This window comes from Lynx rufus, unplaced genomic scaffold, assembly GCF_022079265.1.
Source record: "Lynx rufus isolate CCGP_SWC_20201006 ecotype Redwood Valley unplaced genomic scaffold, mLynRuf1.p SCAF_24, whole genome shotgun sequence".
Lineage (NCBI taxonomy): Eukaryota > Metazoa > Chordata > Mammalia > Carnivora > Felidae > Lynx > Lynx rufus.
In genome coordinates, this window is record NW_025814839.1 from 5,853,525 (window position 1) to 5,868,578 (window position 15,054).

The following is a 15,054-nucleotide window of genomic DNA, read 5'->3' on the forward strand; positions in this document are numbered from 1 at the left end:
GGACAGGAGACGCAAGCTGTGGAATTAAGGCCCCCAGACACCTGTTGGGAGCTCACCCATTCCCACCCCTAGCAGGTGGTTCACACCTCTGAGTACAAAATCACCAAAAGGGGGGGGGGGAAGAGGCTCTTCACCTGTAGCCCGTAGCCGCTGCCCCAGCTCACCTGAGGCAGCACTTCCGCCAGCAGCTCCCACCCAACATCCCTGGCCCTTGGGGACAGTTTCAAGGGGGTAGGAGGGGCTCCAAAGTGAGGGAGACCAGGCGGTGCCACTGCAGAGCTGTGTGGCCCTGGGCAAATTCCCTAACCTCTCTGTGCCTCACATACCCTTTCCCTCAGGATTCCAACGAGGAAGGCTTGGCGCAGTTGGACCTGTGCGCTTAGCAAACGCTCACCTATGTGCTTAGCAAACATTTATTGAGCACCCTCTATGTACCAGGGACCCGTAGACACAGCAGCGACCAGAGTGTCCAAGATTGCAGTCTGGGGTGGGGGAAAGGGACACTGAACACCCACACGGGGCCACACGGGTCACGTGCTCCCAAAGCCAGCCGTGTTTGTAGGACCTCCTTCCCAGAGGATCACTGCCTTCCAGAGCCCACGCTCAAACCAAGGCCGCCCATTGGGTACAGAAGAAACGGGCGAGCCGAGGTCCTGCTAGAAACAGCCCCTGTTCCTCTCTGGGCCCCAGGAAACGGGTCCAAGAGCTGCAGCACACCGGGCTACAGTGAAGATGCACCGATGACGCGGGCGCCTGAGATGTGGCCGGCCCGGTGCCCCACGCCTCCTGGGTGCTGAGAGCATCACCACCTCGTTCTCCAGGGTGGTGCTAACTCGGGGCCATCGCTTGAAACTCGGGTGGGAACACGACCCGTCCGTCAAATCCCATGGCTCCGCACATGCGCTTATGTGTAAGGCTGGGGGGCCCTGAGCACCTGCTTCAATTGGGGTTCAGACTTAGGCCCTATCTGTGGGGCTGTTCTCGGAACCACCCTCTGTCCCAGGGACCTTCAAATCCAGGCTTTGTTCACACACATACACGTGCACACACACCTACCTCCGCCAGAGCAAACCCAGACGGGAAGGGAAGCCAGTCTACACCCTTCCTCTTCCGGAACGGATGCTAGTTTAAGGCTGTGCACACCACAGCGTGAGCCGGGGGCTGCGTTCACCCCCGCTCTGGCTGTGGGGTGAGGAGTCTGGTCCCTGCGTGCCAGCACACGCTTGCATGGTCCGGAGGATCCCCATTTGTCTTCCGTGTGTCCCTTACGGAGTAGAGAGGCCAGTGTCCGTCCCCCAGTACTGACTCTCTCTGGCCCAGGGCCAGCTGGAGGGGGAGAGGATCACCAGGCAGGAAGGCAGACTCAGGGAAAGGAGGCGAACCAGTAAGAAAATGCCACAGGAGACCGTCAAGGGTCTGCAGTGCCATCGAAGACATCAGCTCTGTCGAGAGTCAGACCGGCCCTGGGTTCAAAGCCTGGCGCCCCCAGTTTCATGCTATTTGACAACCAGCGCTAATGTTTATTAACCACCTACTCCGTCCCTGGCCCTGTATTACGCTCTCCATAAGCAGACGTTCATTTAACCCTTCCAACAGCCCACGAGGCGGTCACGTGGTGCGGGAGCTGCTGGGTGCCGGTGGGGCCGGCAGATGGCCCAGTGGCGGGATCTGGAGCCGGGGAGCCCGTTTCCTCCCTGGGAAACGGAGGCAACACCACTCCGCGGGGCCGTTGTGGGAAACGGACCTGTAGTAACGCAGAGCCTGGCACAGAGGTTGGGCTCGGAAACTATACTTCACGGTAACAAACACGTTCTTGCTGTAGCATCGTCATAAATTACCCCAAATGCTACCAGCAGGGCCGCTGTTACCTGGTGCCAGGGGAAGCGGAGGCCCAAAAAGGTGGCAGGGGGGGACACTGCTGTGTCCACTCTGACTTTTCTGAAGGGCCAGCCGCGAACCGTCCCAGATGATGATCCCATAGGGATCCGGGTCCGCAGTGCCTCAGGGTACTGGATTCAAGGGGCTGTGGGGTGGTGTGGGCGGGGGGGACCCTGCCACTGCACGGCTGGGGGCCCCCAGGAAGGGCGCGGGCAGGTGCTGCCCCAGGGTCACGTGCAGGGCCCCGGGAGGCCGGGGAGAGTGGGCGAGCTGCCGCCCCCCAGCAGGTGCGCTTGAGAACATGACCGTGCTTTCCCGCGGCCCTACGCGCACTCCCTCGTGCCACAGGAGCATCACTGTCCAACTGCCACCGTCGCTTTGCTCCCTGGTCCTCCCCAGTGAACTCCTCGGGGGGAGGCGCCCATCTCTCCTGAAACAGCTGCCGGCCCAACACCTAGGCCCGTGGCTGGTGCGAACGACACATTCGCGGGACAATGGTGCCACCAACGTGATCTAGGGGGCAGTGTCCTTCTGGACCCGGGAGGAGGACGACAGGCTGCAGAGGGCAGCGGTTCCGAGCCACGGCTCTGGGTCAGACTGCTGAAATCCCAGTCCTGGCTCAGCTGCAGGTTCTGAGCAGGACGCTTTATCTGCCCAGGTCTCCAGCATCCTTCCGGGTGCAAAACAGGTAACAAACAGCCTCCCTCCTCCACACGGCGGTTACGCAGCTTAAAGGAGACGCTGCACGGGGCAGACGCGCAGCTGGGGCCCAACACACGGCGAGGGCCCCATCGGAGCGAGCTGGGATTCTTGATCGCACCCGGCAGGACAAGCCTGCAAAACCCGCCTGCAAAATGGACCAGACTGGTTCCCCTAAGGCCCCGAAATCCTCCCCTGGCTCTGACCTTTGCCGGCTGCTGGCTTTGTCTGAAATCGGGTCTGTGGTTTCCAGGACGAGCGGAGTCCCCCCTGAGAAGGCTCACAGCGCCCCCTGCCGCCCGCCACCGGGAACGGCCTCAACCCCCCCAGCCCCAGAGCACAACAAAGCAAGGTGAGCCCTCCGCGGTGGCTTTCCGTTTCCAAGGGCTGGTGAAAGCTACCATCGGAACAATGGCAGGGGGAAGAGACACCGCGCGTAATTACGTTCCGTGGACGCTAATTCCCTGTCTCCGCAAAATAAATATAAAACGAGAGATCAAACAAAGCGCTCTTCCCTTTCCGAGCGGATCTTTTGTTTCCCTGGGTAAGTGTCACCCCAAACAGGCTGCGGCACCAAGTGGAACTGGCATTTCGGCGGGATGCTATTTCCTGATCAACACGTGCTGTCTGCGGCAATCCTGTTTTGATCTGACAGGTCTTAAATTGGACTCTCTTTCACAAGCAGGAGCCCGTTAAAACGAGCCGGCGTGCGAGGCTGAGGATGCGTACTCCTCTCCCTGGGTGCAGGGAAATGGAAAACGTGCCCCCAGGTCGTGACCCCACCTCACCAGGCTGTTACTGCCACGCAGGGGACCTGGGATCACAGCTAAGACCCCACTCGTCCGAAAACGGCGTCTGCACCAGAGCCAGCAAAACCACGTCTGTGAACGAACAGCACGTTCAGCGTACAATTTAGAACGGAGGTGAGAAGGAGGGCGGAGGTGAGGAGTTTTGAAGCAGATCCCGTAAATGGTTCCCTACTCTTTAAATCGGGTGAGAGGGCAAAGAGGTAGATTCACACAAAGGTACTTCTGTCTAGTCCCCCAAATATGGGATTTATATTTTGCATCCACAGTTGACTTCAGTGAGGTGATATCATCAGTAAGATACCGACTGATAATTCAAACAGGGACATAGCTCTCCGGGCCCTGCAGGCCCGGGAGCCCCCGGCGATCTGGTCCACCTGCCGTTACACTCCGAGGGCGAGACTGTCTCTCCCTGGGCCACCCAGCACCCCACACCCAGGGAGGGTCTTGGCTTTAAACGTCTTCCTGTTACGCCCGTTCATAAAGATGTTTGATCCAGGGCTTCCTTCTAGGTGGTACCTAACTAATCTGCAAGGCCGAACGGTGTAACGCATTAGCACAGGGGTTGTTGCAAAGTGGTGGCCCTTGGGCTCTATCTGGCCACAGCCAGACTTTGTCCTGCACTGTTTGTATTTTAGAAAGTAAATTAGTTGCCAGCTTACTCCCCCTAAAAATCTGGAATGCCGGTTTTTCTTTCAAAACATAGGGAAACTGGTCTGATTCAATCTGCCTTCCTGCACAGCATCACCACTGGCCTTCCTGCTGTCAGTACCTCGCCCCCCGCCTGTCCTTCCGGGTCCCAGTGCCTAGCGTTTCTGACCCTATGCTGGCATCTGTTGCCGGACTGCACTATTTATTCAGGGGATTCATCCATATTTCAAAACAGTGTCTCTCCGTAGACAGCAATGTAGACAGTGGTGCCCAACTCTGGCTGGACAGTAGAATCCCCAGTGGAGCTTTGATCACAACACCAATGTCTGGGCCCCACCCCCGACCAACAGAATCCAACTCCACGGGGGCGGGGCCTGAGCAAAGGTATGTTTATGGAAGTCACCGGGTGACTCGAAAACACCACCAGGGTGGAGAGCCGCTGGCTAAACCCAGAGGAATGACTTGGCCGGAAGAGTTTCAGACAGATGCTGAGCCTCGGCCACCAGGGCCCCCGCCCCATCCTGCTGCGGGTGGGGACAGAGAACACCAGCCGCCCTCTCTTTCTGTCTCACCTCTGGGGGAGGAGGCCTGGCTGTTTCGAGTTTTCTCTGCATAGTGTTCACGGCGCACGAGTTCAAGAGAGATAAATCAAAGGCGGCCAAAAGATGACCTTTGAAAGACCACTGGGCCGGCCTGCGGTGGAGCCATCAAGGACCCGAAGGCCACCTGCCAAGGCTCCAGCAGGCTCCCCCCACCACATGCCAACCGGTGGACAGAAGGAGAGCTGCTCACCTGAAGAGCTCTCGGATCTCCCGGCTGTCGGCCTGGAAGGGGATGTTGCGCACCAGGATCTTTGAGGTCGTCTGCTTTCTGGGCACTTGTTTCTTCCGAGCGGACGTCAGAGCTGGCCTAGACGATTAGGGGAGAAGGTTCGAGTTATCTGGGGTGTGGGCAGCTGCTGGCCTACGCTAACCCCCTCACCCTCCCTCCAAGAGCTGATGTTCTTGGCAGGTGAGAGATTCAAGGAGTTGGGGTGGATGAGGCAGAGATGAAAAGGGGGAAGGCGGTCTCCCCTGGGTGATTCGGAGCATAACCATCTTCCTCTCAAGATGGCTGTGGACACCCGGTCAGCACACCCGCCCTTGGGTCTCTCCTGCCCGTCGTCTGAGAGACGCGGGGGCTATCAGGGACTGGCGAGAGGAACCCTGAGAAGGGTGAGGCCAGCTCCTCACCCCACCCAGTCTCTACTGTCCCCTTCCAGATGTGGAAAGACCCCGGATGGCCCAAAGGTCTTATGTGAGACTTTCCGGTACACGCCCCAAGAGCCTCGCCCACAGGCCCGGAGCAGTTGCTAGCCCTGAAGACGGGCCAGGGGTGGGAGCGGAAGCTCATCCCGGGGCGCAAGGCCGTCTCTAACGCCCTCCCACCTCACCTGGGCCCCTGCTCGCCCTGGGCAACCTGCCACTGCGTCAAAGCGACGCGGGGTCGTGAGTGGGGAGTGAACGATCAGGGTGTGGAAGCCAAGTGGGTTGCATAGGAGCTGAGTGATCTTGGGCAGGTAATTTGGCTTCTCCGGGCCTCAGCCTCCTCAAGTGCAGAATGGGCCTAAAAAGAGTGCCGGCCTCGTCATACCGTTTGAGGGCCTGTCAGACACTGCGTGGTGCCCCCCATGGGCCAAACATTCAATAAACGGCAGCTGTCGTCATAAAGACGACTGTGTTGCCTCACTTCTCTCAGATCTGCTTCACGTCACCTCCTCGAAGGCCCCCCATTAAAGCAGCAACGCCCCCTCCCCCACCCCCAGTTTTGCTTTTCTTTCTGGCACTCACCACCACCTGACCGCGTATTACGTATCGTTCATGTTTCCCTTTACTGTGCTGTCCAATATGGTAGCCTCAAACCACATACGGCCGGTTAAGTCTACGTTAAAGCAACAAAATTCAAAACTCAACTCCCCAGTTGCTGGGATAGCCAGCCTCCAAGATGGTCCCCACAGATCCCTGCCTCTCGGTATTCACGCCCTTGGGCAGTCCCCTCCCGTGCTCCATCAGGCAGGTCTGCGTGACCGGAAGACCGAAGCAATGGTGACTTCTGAGACCGGGTCATAAAAGACACTGCCGCTTCCTTCCTGCTGTCCTTTGGGTCACTCACTCTGTGGAAAATGGGCTGTGGTGCTGTAAAGACCCTCATGCAATCCCAGGGAGAGGCCAGCGTGGTGAGGAACTGAGGTCTCCTGCCAACAGCCACGTGTGGGCGCCATTTTGGAAGCGGATCCTTTAGCCCCAGAGGAGCCTTCAGATGAGACTGCAGCCCTGACCAACAAAACCTCCTGAGAGACCCGGAGACAGAAGTACCCAGCTAAACTGTTCCCAAGTTCCTGACTTCGGAAACGATGAAATAATAAGTGTTTGCTGTTTTAAGCTGTTTGGGATACTCTGTTACACAGCAACAGATGACTAACACAACTGTACTCCCCACCTTTACGTGTTCAAATGCCACGTGAGTAAGTGGCTGCCATACTGGACAGCACAGATGTGGAACATGATCGAAGAATCCCACTATTGTAGAAGGTTCTATCAATTATGCTGCCCTAGACCGTGAACACCACCAGGAAACCCCATTCCTGGCACTTGGGCAGAGTATCTGGTACGCAGTGGGCTTTCCGTAATTTGTTTGTTGAATAAAAGGATGACTAAATCAACACTGGCGAGGGACTGAAAGCTCGTGAGGTGACTTTAGCTTGACTCCTTCGAGATGGGGAATGGAAAAGACAGATCGCCACTGTTGGCTGAGTACTCATGTGCCAAGCACGTTCTAGAGGCTTCATGCACAACCTCTAGTTAGCACATACTAGTTCATAGGCAAAGTCAGCCACCCAAGGTCACGCAGCTCCTGGACTAGAACCCGAGGCCGTGGGGCTCAATGCCTGGTGCTCACTATTCCATCCCAGCTCAGGAGCCCTTCCCATACCGGGCCTTCTCCCCAAGGATGCTCCCATGGCACAGACCGGGTGGGCGAACAATACCAGAGGTGGCCGAGGGCTGGATTCCCAAGTAGCATTGAAAACACAGAGAAGGAAGAAAAAGCAGCAGCTGGAGGCCAGGCAGCAACAGCCAATCTGCTCAATGACCACAACAAATGCCCAACTTGCTGAAAACTACCAAAGAGAGATCTTAAACCAGCCCTAGGACTGTTAGAGGCGGTTACTTCATCGCCCGGGGCTGGTAGACGATCATGACAATGACAATAAAAACAACACTCGTGCTGGGCGCGTCACGTGCTGGGCACTGTTCGGGGCATCTCAGGCGTATCGGCTCATTTACACATGCAAGTGGGTAGAAGCGTAGGCACAAAACTAAATCTTACGGGGCGCCTGGGTGGCTCAGTCGGTTAAGTGTCCGACTTCGGCTCAGGTCATGATCTCACGGGGCGTGGGTTCGAGCCCCACCATGGGCTCTGTGCTGTCACCCTGTCGGCACAGAGCCTGCTTCAGAGCCTCCGTCCCCCCTTTGCCCTTCTCCCGCTTGTGCTCTGCCCCCCAAAAATATTTTTTAAAAAACCCAAAAACTAAAACACTACTTCAGGAAACTGGCCACCGGGCAGATTGGTCAGTCTCCAACTCTTAACACTGACTGAATCTCTTTCAAATTAACTGGAGGCTGTCTCTGGGCTCCGGTGTCCAGCTCCAGGAAAGAAAGCCCTATAAAGCTGGACATCAAGGTTTTATCGCTTCTCTGGCTCGTCCAGAGCACCAGCAACTGGCAATTCTTTGTTGGTTTATTTATAACACCAAGATGAGCAGAATGTGCTGGTTCCTCCCGCTCCTGCTCCTCGTATTACGACAAATGTGCATTAAATATTTATTCAAAGGACTGGAGTGGTCCCAGTTCATCCCAGAAACGGGCCTCGGAGCTGGCAAATGGGACGTCACCTTAATCAGGAAGACGATACACCAGCCCCAGAGCAGAAAGGACCCGCCTGGGGGAGAGCAGAGAGGGGGCAATGAAGACTCACTTCGTGGCTCGTTCCGAGATCCTCACTTCCAGCTTGTGGCCGTCCACGATGTGACCCTAAGAGATAAGACCACACAGCTTGTCACCCTGTCTCCCCAGCAACACTCGCCCACACCGCTGCTCTCCAACAGAGCGGGCGTCAGCGGAGAGGAAAGGAAACTTCAGAGGGGGGACTATCCCCGGGCAGCGGGGCCAGCTGGAATCAAGGACAGAGAAGAGTTTCTCCTGGAGGTGGCTCAGGCCGAGCCCAGACAGCAGCTGGTGGTCACACAGACCCAGCCTTCCAATGCCCTCTTGAGCCATGCGTGGGCCTTGGCCTTTATGCCAACCAAGGGGCACCGAATTTTCCATCGTTTGTAAGCATTTTTAGGCAAAGCAAGCCCCTTTGGTCCGGCTTGCAGCAAGAGTTCAGGCTAGACTGTGTGCTTAAAAAAGAAAAAAAATTCTAAACCGCAGAGGAGGTGTAGTGAATGCTAGGCTCTCACGGGGGTCCCTTAAGGCAAAACTGGCGTATTAGCAAAATTACCCTCGACAATCCCTTAAGTCTCCCATAAGACACAGCACGGGTAGTTCTGTGTAAACGATTCTTTGTGGCAACGTGCACACATGTACGCACACAGGGAGGTACGGAACGCAACACGTGCAAGGTGGAGTTCGACAGAATCTTGCATTACGTGGCAGAGAACGGACCACTGGACGTGCAGAGGCGACGCCAGCTAAATGCCTACGCGGCACCCGATGACAAAGTTGGACTGCCAGTGTCTCTTTGAAAAACAACACACAAATCAAACGCCAGAGAGGCGCCCCACGAGGCGTGACTGGCTGAAGCTAAGAAGCGGCCGCCCTCTCGACAGGGCACGAGCGTCCAGCTTTTGCTCTGGGTGATGCCTGCCCCCTCACTCCCTCACGCTGCCCGCTGGCCCCCAAGGGTGTCTGGATATGCAGCCCTGGTAGACAGCAGAGCTTTCCAAGAGAGCGGAGGCCCCGGAGGCGTTACCTCCCCGTCACCCTACCCAAATCCAACTCGGCCCTTCGTGAAGCTGCCCTGAGCCAAGGGCAAGGTCTTCAAAATCCTACAAAAACCATCAGATGAACTAAGCGCCCGGTTACATTTCCTATACCCCCCAGGGCCTCTCTCCTGTGCCAGAAGTTCTGCTGGGACAGGGCGGGGGCCCCCTATGGGTGCCCTTCCCACCCTGAGAACAGCCCAGCCGTGCCTGGCCCAGGGGCACCTGCCAGAGAGAGAACGAGAGCCGGGTAAGGTGAGCAGGCTCCCATGCACGTGGAGCGATTCAGCTCTCCTTTACCTTCACGCCACCTGGCCTCAGGCCAGGCCCTCTTTGTCCGGTGCGCACATAGGACATCCGGAATACGGCTTAAAAGGGTCCCTGGGCCCCCTGAAGCTCTTCCAGGGACTTGGGTCTAGAAGCCTGACCTGCAGGCACGGTCAGGAGCGCTCGGCCTGCAGAATGAGGGGTCAGCAAAGACGGCAGGGAACGAGTGGGTCTGCAGAAAGAAGGGAGGGCACTGCTCCCTGCCCGCAAAGCCACCAAAGGGCCTGGGATGTGCGGCATCGGGGAAGAGTGTGGAGGACGCGGTCTCGGGCAGAGGCCTGCCTCACGGGGGAGGAGCCCATCCCAGGCCGTGCCGCTCCCTGCAGTCCCAGCTCAGCTCCCTCCTGTTCCAGGCGCCTGATCTGATCCTGCACTTCGGGCCCAGCAGGAGGTCCTGTTCTGTGTGGAGTCCCTGTCCTAACACCTCAGAGTCTAGTCCTCTTGTCCTCATCTTCCCTGCCTCCGCCCGACCCAGGCCAACACCCTTTCCTGCCTGGACGACTCCGTGGTTTCTCACCTGCCCCACTGTCATCCACTCTCTGCACAGCAGCGGGAGAGACCGTCCAGAAGCATAAACCAGTCCCTTCCCCAAAGTGCTCCAAGCCTTCCGACAGAATCTCACTGCCTTTACACCGGACTCCACGGTCCTTAAAAGGCTGACAAGATCTGGGCCCACACACGGTCCACTCCAGCCACAATGGCCTCTTTCTGCCTCTCAAACATACTAAGCTCATTCCTACCTCAGAATCCCTGCCTCAGACCCTTTGCACATGCTGTGTATTCCTCCTAGACTGCTTCCCCTCTAGATCTTTGTGTAGCTGACTCCTTCTTGTCAATTAGCGACCAGCTCAATGGTCACCTCCTCAGAGAGGCCTCCCTCACACAATGTAAAGTAACCCTCTCTGCCCATCACGATGCCTGCTTTATTTCCATCCAAGCACTTCTCGTGACCTGGTCTTGCGTATTTATTCAGAGATCCACTCTGCCAGCCTCCCCCAGATCTGGCACAGAGCTGTGGATTCGTGAACGCACTACCCACAGAGGGCTGAAGAAGATTCTTAATTTTTCTTGGGCCACAGTGCCCTGGAGAACTGGAGGAAGCAAGGGAGCCAAGAAAATGTGGACTTACCCACATTCTCGCTAACTTCAGGAGTGTTGACAGGCCGGACCCCCGCCCTCCACCCTCCCTGCCCCGGCCCCCCCCCCACCCCCCCCCCCACCACCTACCAAGCACCTCCATGGATCTCAGCTGAAATCCCCACCCTTACCTGGAGCTGCTTGAGAGCTTTCTGGGCCTGCTCCGGCTTCCTGTATTCCACGAACCCAAATCCCATGGAGAGCAGCTCTCCTAAAGGAGAGTCAGAAAGAGAGGTGAGGTGGGGGGAGCAGAAAGGCGAAGAAAGAGCGCGAACCCAAGGGCAGGGGCTCCGGCGGACCCCTAGACGTCCCCTCTTTGCTCCCTTCCTCATACCCCATTTCGTTCCCGAAAAGATTTTAGCTCCTGGTGTCCCGTTTATTACCAGTCATCTTGAAGAATCAGCCAACGAAGTTATATAGCCGTCACCTGAGGCCCAGCTGACTATTAATTAAGAGATGATTGGCATGATAATTAACTTCCTAATAGAATTCCGCCTTTGGGAGGGAGCAGGAACGAACAGGGATGACCATTGCTGTGACAAGCTGCACAGTCCCTACCTAGGCAGTCCCCTGCTTCCACACACAATGCACGCGACGGATATACGCATGAAAGTCAAAGGCACCAGAGGCTTAAGTCTTTACAGGTGTTTCTGACCATCCAACGACGGCTGGTCCTGGGCTTCAGATACCAAGTTCGGACAGGGAGAGCGGATGAATTCTTTGAACCTATCTGGTCCCCCACTTCTAGGTAGTGAGGCGCAAGGGTTCAGAGAGCGAGGGAGAGCTCAAAAGCATCGGGGACGTTTGCTTCCTGACTTTAGATGCATGCGCGTTACGTACCTATGTATCATGTGGACGGCGGGGGGGGGGGGGGGGGGAGAGATTTCACAGGGCGTGTGTCTAATTACATCCTGCCCTATGTCACAGAATGGGACACGTGCCATCTCCCCTGCATGTCATGCAGGTATATTCATTTTTTCACAGTGGAGCTCAGAGGACTGGCTCGAATCTGACGGGTCCAAGTGAGGATCGAGACTCGTCACCTTCGACCCACACAACAGTCCCTTCTTCGCATCTACCGTGCGGTTTGTGAGACCCGAGCCCCTCCCGGGGCACTGCTTGCCCGTGTTTCCATTCACAGCCACGTGCTATCAAATGGGGCCCCCGTGCAGCAGGAAACCCCGTGCGTTGTCCAAACACGGCTCTGTGGGCCACAGAAGGGAGTCTCTGCCCGAGTGAGCTGTTGGCTGCCAGCCATGGCCACCCTGTGACAACCTCAGACACCGGAAAGCTCTCCCTGGGAGACTCCAGGCCGAGGGTGGTCTGTGGGGGTCTGTGCACACGGGATATTTGGAGGGCGCGGAGGAGCGTGTGAAAGGCAACTACTAACAGTCAAGTCCGTCACCCGATCCCTGACGCTGCCCGGCTCCTACCCTGGGAGCCTGACCTCCACAGGCTGCACCACCTGGGCTCCCTGACCTTCTGGCTTCCTGTGGGGTGTAGCCAATGGGAAGCCCCGATCTGAGACTGGCAGGTGGAGAAGAAAAAGTTGGGGGTCCGGCTTCCTCCCACGCGCCCCCCACCCTCCCCGCCTCGGCATGGTTCTGGCTGTGCTGGCGGCTTCCGTGACGGGTGACGCCACTCCCTCCCCGCGGCCCTTGGGGCTCACGGGGTTCTTCCGCTTGACGCTCCCCTCTGCCTCAACTTCCCCGTGGGTCCCTTCTGCTCAGCCCTCACCATCGCATCTGGCCCCGTCCTTACAAATGTCTCCTCGACAACCTGCTGAGGGTGCTTTCCACGGCCTCCTGCGGCCCCCTCCCTGGCACACAGGCGGCCGAGTTCCCTCACGCGGTGATGGATGGATGAGCCCTGTCGAGCAGGGCTTTCCAACACGGGCTCTTAAGTGCGGGTCGTGAGAGGCGCCCGCAACACGGACGGATCAGGTAACTATTTCCAACATAGGCTCCACAGTGCTCCTGAGGGGTGAACGTGGAGGCGGGCTCCACCGTGGCTGACCGCAGAGAGCGGCACGGCGACACCGTGACCCACGGGCACAGCGGGGGGCAGCTCTCCTGGACCCGCTCCCGGCCTGGAAGTCAGGGGTCGCCTCCTTTCCCGAAGCCGGGGCAAACCGAGCCTTCGTATCACTTACTTGGTGCTTAGCTGCCTTTCTTACGTCCCAGACTAGCCCTGCGGCCCCTGGGGAAGAGGTTGTTACGGTCTGAACTGGGTCCCCCCCTCAATTCCTGTGTCGAAAGCCTAAGCCCCCGCATCTCAGAATGCGACCTTATTTGGAGAAAGGCTCTTTTATGGAAACGATCAAGTGAAAAATGGGGGCGTGAGGGCACCCAGCATGACTGGTACCCTTTCAAAGGGGGAGGCATCTGGACACAGGACAGGCTCGGGCAAAGGGAGCCCCCCGTGAGCATGAAGACCACCGCCTACAAGCCATGGGGGAAGGCCGCAGCAGGCTCTTCCGTCACGAGGAACCACTCCGCCGAAACCTTGACCTTGGACTTCCGGCCTCCAGAACTGTGGGACGGCAAACTCGTGTCGCTGCAGCCCCCTCGTTTGTGGCGCTCCGTGACGGCAGGCGAACACAAGCACCTCCCGAACGTCTGTGCCACGTGTCTGCTTCAAACCTTCCTGCCGTGGCTTGCCCCCGCTTCTGGGGAAAAGCCCAGACTCCTCTGCAGGGCCCAAGAGCCATCCTGTGACCCGGGGCTGGCCTGCCTTTCTAAGGGCATCTCCTGTGTCTCCCTAAAGACACGCAGGGACAGTGCCCTGTGGCAGCAGCCCCTCCGGCCTCCTTCCTCTGTGCACCTGCTCCGGCTGGCCACCGCCGTCCCCACCCGCCAGCCTCACGCTGACGTGCAGACGCCAGTGCTGGGACCCGGCCCCTCGTCACCCTACGCTGTGCCCCACCAGCTCATCTGTGTCTCAGGTCACGGCTCTGACTGACTCAGGTGGCGTCCCTGTAAATCTTGCCCGACGGAAGGGAGGGGACTGAACGGCTGGGCAAAAGGAAGGACGTGTGGCCTGTCCGTCACGCGCAGGAAGCCGGTGCTGGAGAAGGGACAAGCGGGGAGCAAGGGCCCGAGCCAACAGCTGAGGCGTAACGGGGAGATGAGGGTTGTCTGCAAGGCACAGACACCCACAGGCTGGGGGGGGGGAGTGTGGTCAATGGTCCACAGGTTCTACGTCTGGGTTGTTTCTTCTGGAAGCAAAGAGGGAAAGCCCAAGCCTGGTCTCCTTCCTGCTATTCTCTACGAAACTTCCGGAGCCCAGACGTCCTGGGAGGAGGGAGAGGCTTCCGCTACTGGACAGTGGCAACCCTGGTGGCCCATCAAATGCCGTGAGACCACGGGCCAGTCCAAGGAGGCAAAGAGCCTGACGGGCAAGGCTGCCCCCACGGGACGCAGGAGTCTCCCGGGACAGAGGAGGGCCCATTTTAGGCGGGACGCTGGGAGTCTGAGGGGGGCAACACTTCAGACCAGAAGAGCGGGCGGTATCCCTGCCCCTCCACCCAAAGCGCCGGGTTCTTCTGGAATCATCCTTTCCGGATGCAGTTTCGTAAAGAATACCTGTTTTGTTCTTCTTCTTGGAAACAGAGCAGCTCTTCACCATTCCCACTCTGGAAAACACCTGGAAAGGAACGTCAACGTGTATCAGCAGCACGTCCAGGCTAATCCTGCAACCAGTGCAGGCACGTCTCGAAAGACGGAGGCCACGTATGTGACCACGGGCCCCAAGAGGGCTGTGATTCCTGCCCGGCTTGTGCTTAAGGGGCAGACATTTACAGACTCTCTTAATCCAAGTGTCAGGCACTCAGATGATCTCGCTTGTCCCAAGCAGATGTCTAAAACAACTCCGCGGGAAGATTCTCCCGACATCCCCATTTTACAGATAGGGAAACTGAGGCACAGATAGCCCAAAGGGCTCGCCAGGGTTGCGCCGTTAACACCGGGATCCACGTCCAGGCGTTCTGACCCGTAACTCGGGGCAACACGAGGGGAGCCCTGCGGGCTGCATATTGTTTCTGACAGCGCCTCCAATGGGCTGGTGGCCCTGGGACTGTGAACCGGCTGGAGCCCAGTCTTCGCATCTATCCGGGAGGAACCTGGACTGCATCGCCTTGGCCGGGACTCCCCGTTCCAGAAGTCCTCACTTCTTGAGGACGCGCCTAAGTCTGAAGCTTGGGTGCATCTTCCGGGGAAAATCGATTCCCGATGACAGTCCCGTCCCGGACCCGGGAGAGCCGGCAGACCGGGCACGAAACACAGACCGCAAGCCGCACTGCCCTATTCGCAACGAGCGTCACGGCTGGTGCGTGCCTCTTCACAAAAGCAAACTCACACCGAACCACAACAGGTTCAGGAGCGGCTAGTGCAAAGCCCAAGGCTGGGTTTCTAGTTGCTTGGTCTGGTCAATCTTTGCCCTGGAGAGGCTGCTGTGTGAGCCCGGGGCCCTCTGCCGTGGCCACCCTTCTAACCGGCAAGAGGACGGCCACATCACAGAGCCTTGGCCAGATGGCCT

At 58.0% G+C, this 15,054-nt stretch overlaps 1 protein-coding gene across 3 annotated transcripts in view; it reads right to left on the bottom strand.

The window, feature by feature from the left end:
* Positions 1-15,054, bottom strand: part of RBM19 (RNA binding motif protein 19) — a 153,003-nt gene that overhangs the window by 97,953 nt on the left and 39,996 nt on the right. For all 3 annotated transcript variants that reach the window (XM_047088170.1, XM_047088171.1, XM_047088172.1), the window contains exons 18-21: positions 14,103-14,163; positions 10,650-10,729; positions 8,049-8,104; positions 4,827-4,943 (exon numbers count right to left, since the gene is read on the bottom strand). In XM_047088170.1, coding sequence (XP_046944126.1) covers positions 4,827-4,943; positions 8,049-8,104; positions 10,650-10,729; positions 14,103-14,163 — 314 coding nt within the window. The remainder of the gene's footprint in view (positions 1-4,826; positions 4,944-8,048; positions 8,105-10,649; positions 10,730-14,102; positions 14,164-15,054) is intronic.